The sequence below is a fragment of the Otolemur garnettii genome, unplaced genomic scaffold, assembly GCF_000181295.1.
Source record: "Otolemur garnettii isolate 467f Iridium unplaced genomic scaffold, OtoGar3 scaffold00069, whole genome shotgun sequence".
NCBI classification, from domain to species: domain Eukaryota; kingdom Metazoa; phylum Chordata; class Mammalia; order Primates; family Galagidae; genus Otolemur; species Otolemur garnettii.
This window is the reverse complement of record NW_003852464.1, coordinates 4,618,261-4,621,638: the sequence shown is the minus strand read 5'-3', so window position 1 is coordinate 4,621,638 and position 3,378 is coordinate 4,618,261. Positions and strand designations below refer to the sequence as shown.

General features: G+C 38.3%; 1 protein-coding gene across 1 annotated transcript in view; it reads left to right on the top strand.

The window, feature by feature from the left end:
• Positions 1-3,378, top strand: part of ADGRA3 (adhesion G protein-coupled receptor A3) — a gene marked incomplete at its 5' end in the record, with an annotated part of 107,839 nt that overhangs the window by 61,195 nt on the left and 43,266 nt on the right. The window contains 2 exons of the mRNA XM_023515341.1: positions 83-301; positions 2,505-2,669. Coding sequence (XP_023371109.1) covers positions 83-301; positions 2,505-2,669 — 384 coding nt within the window. The remainder of the gene's footprint in view (positions 1-82; positions 302-2,504; positions 2,670-3,378) is intronic.

Here is a 3,378-nt window from a genome sequence, read left to right as displayed (position 1 = left end):
AGACGCCGCCCGAATTTCTGTACCTTTTCATTGTGGGGCATGGAGATGTACGGTCTCTGGACTGAATCTCTGCTTCCCTGTCTCTAGATCCTCCCCTGGAACTGCCATCTTTCTACATGAGCCCGTCTCACCGGCAGGTCGTCTTTGAAGGAGACAGCCTTCCCTTCCAGTGCATGGCCTCCTACATCGACCAGGACATGCAAGTGCTGTGGTACCAGGATGGGCGAATAGTTGAAACTGATGAGTCCCAAGGGATCTTTGTGGAAAAGAACATGATTCACAACTGCTCCTTAATTGCAAGGTACATTTTTGCTGACATCTTTACTTGTAGACGTTGAATCCCTTCCTTGAGTCCAAATTGGTGGCCTTGAAAATTCCTGGAAAAATTTATTCCCGTAACTGCTATTAGATATTGAAAGTGGCACACCTCTTGGGGGCAGGACACAACTATAAGAGGGACTTTACAGAGGCAAGCAGTATAACCTAGTTCTTTGTCCTTCAGTGAACCCCCAACAATAAAGAAAAAAAGTGGGAAGCTGGATATTAACTTCTCTTTCTTAATTGAACACTATTTTAAATGTGCTGTGTTATTGAATCATAGAAGCAAACCTGGGCTAAGTTTTTGTTATGTTCAGTTAAAGGGAGGGAAAATGCTAAAGCTTGTGAAGATGAAGTATTTGGATGCTCAGTTCATAGGTGTTCGACTTTGAATCCCGGAGTGTGTGTGTCTGCCGTTTATAATCTTTCCTTTATAGCTGAGAGTGTTAAGTCATAGTAATCGAAGTCTTAATTCACTTCCAAAAAAAGAAAAGTGTTGCTAAAAGAAAAGAAAAAGGTATGCAGATTTTGAGATTTAAGGAGAAAGATGTAGCTTCAGTTTCATCTTCTGAGAAAATTGTGCATACTTGATTCCTTTGTGGGTGCTGTCCTTTGTGATGCTGGGTTTTGGACGGTTAACTTGTTATAAAGCAAGTACTATGTGTGTGAGTCCTTGTCAGACAAGATGTGAATGTTATTATCTGATCTGAATCTGAACTTGCATTAATTTTGAAGTGTCCCAGCAGGCACACATATCCCATTTGGAAGTAGTGTGGTAATTTAAGAATGCAGTAAAAATTTTATTTAAAATATATGTGTGTTATTTTTTCAAATGGCTCCTAAGACATCAGGATATAGGGACACGGTTTGGGAATTTGATAATGGGAACCACCATATTTTTTTGTTTGTTTTCGACTAAGAAACCTTGAAAAGGTGAAAAGACCAATGAACTGAGAAAGTTTGTGAACCTCTGAATTAAGGAATGATTTTTTTGTTTTGTGGTTTCTGGCCGGGGCTGGATTTGAACCTGCCACCTCCAGCATGTGGGGCCAGCGCCTTACTCCTTTGAGCCACAGGCACCACCCAGGAATGATTTTTGTGACCAAAATTGTTTGTATAGTTCAGTAAGTAGTTTATAAAGGAGACTGACAACTTTCTGGTTATTTAAAGTCAAACTGTTTTTTGTGTCACTCATTCTTGAAAATATTAATTACAATGCATTGATTTAATTTTCCAACCTAATTAGTAAAGATAATAAACATTTTCTTTAATGATTCAAAATATAAAAGTGCCTCAAGTCTTTATTAGAACATTTTCTGTACCCGTTAGTGATTTAGAAGACTTGGACAAATGTGTGTTAACTTCATGACATAATTTTATAAGTTAATTAAAATGATACATCCTTTTTGTCTAATTATTTCTTATCATTTGTGTCTACTTAACAGCAAAGCCTAATGGGTCACGTGGGGGGAATAAAGGTTAATTGAAGGCTCTGGTATTTGCTCCTTAATTAATAGGTTGTTATATTAAGGAATTATGATTTCATCTTGAAAATTGAACTTACTGACAGCTATTTAGAAGTACAGCCTTTTTATAAATTGAAATATACCTTTACATGGAAACTTCCTTTTGTAAAAGTATTGACTGGTAATTTACTGAATCTTTTTTTATAGATTTAACTGGTTGTTTGAGGTATGACAAACGATCGTCTTTCCACAAAATATTTTACATTAAATATTTTTTTAATTATATGCTTTGTAATGGTATTATCCTTTCTTCATGCTTGAATGTTTTCCTCAGAATCTGTGAAAAGGTAGATGTGACTTGGAAGGTTCTCCAAGTTTTGCTGATGTTTTTACCTTTGGGCTGGCCATTCCTGTGCCCTACAGGGCTCTGCTCTCCCTGTGTCTAGAAGGAGAATTTGCACGCATTATGGACCACTGCAATTTATTAATACTTCTCTCGTCACTCTGGTCATTTTTTGAGAGGATCCCTTTCCATACTTGTCTTGATTTTCTACTCAAGGACTGCAAAGTGGGGGTCGTTGTGTTATTTTTCTTATCTAGCAAATGCTGGGCACTCAGTGTGCATTCAGACGCATTTGCTAAATGAAAGCTTGAAGCCCACCCTGTCTCTCTTTTTGCCTAATCATATTTTTCCTCTTTTTAAAATCTTTCCTCATGCAGTGCCTTAACCATTTCTAATATTCAGGCTGGATCTACTGGAAATTGGGGCTGTCACGTCCAGACCAAACGTGGGAACAATACAAGGACTGTGGACATTGTGGTGTTAGAGAGCTCTGCGCAGTACTGTCCCCCGGAGAGGGTGGTGAACAACAGAGGGGACTTCAGGTCAGTGATGTGCACACACAGCTGGCCTCCTGTCCTCAGGGACAGGATTTCGAGCTGTATATATATACACAGACAGATATGTCCTTGCGTGTCTGTCTGAGTACTGCCCTTTAGAATGACATCGCCATACAGGGAAATGAAAAAACAAAATAAAGGACGCCCCAGCAGTGTCTCAGACCTTTTGATTTAAGCGTTTCTAAAAGTAAAGTCATTTTTAACGAATGGTTTTCTTGTACAAGTTAAAAACTAGGGAGGCATTTTGGATATTCTGCTAAAAAAGTACAAACGCCAGACAGGTTAACGGTACTTTCTGTTTCTTCAGCGTCTCTTTTATGAGGGAACTTCGGATGGTTTCATTGCCAAGTCCCACGTACTTGTGGCTTTGCTTTTAGGAGAAATAGATCACTAATTTTCTTTTCCCATTTAGTTCTTTAACTAAGCAAGAAGGACTTTGGGAAATGAAAGGCAGGGGTAGCCTAGATCTGGGGAAACCATTGGGTTCCTGGGTGAGTTTGCTGAACTCTGTTAAAACAAACAGAATGAGTTATTTTTTTCTTTAAGTAGAAAATTTAGACCATGTGAGAGGTAAGAACTTTGGCTTTAGACTCACCTCACTTTCAAAGTTGTTTTAAAACATCTTTATTATTTCTCAGGGATTTTAATAATGAGCGTATAGTTGGTATAAACAAATATATTTCCTAAAGCACCA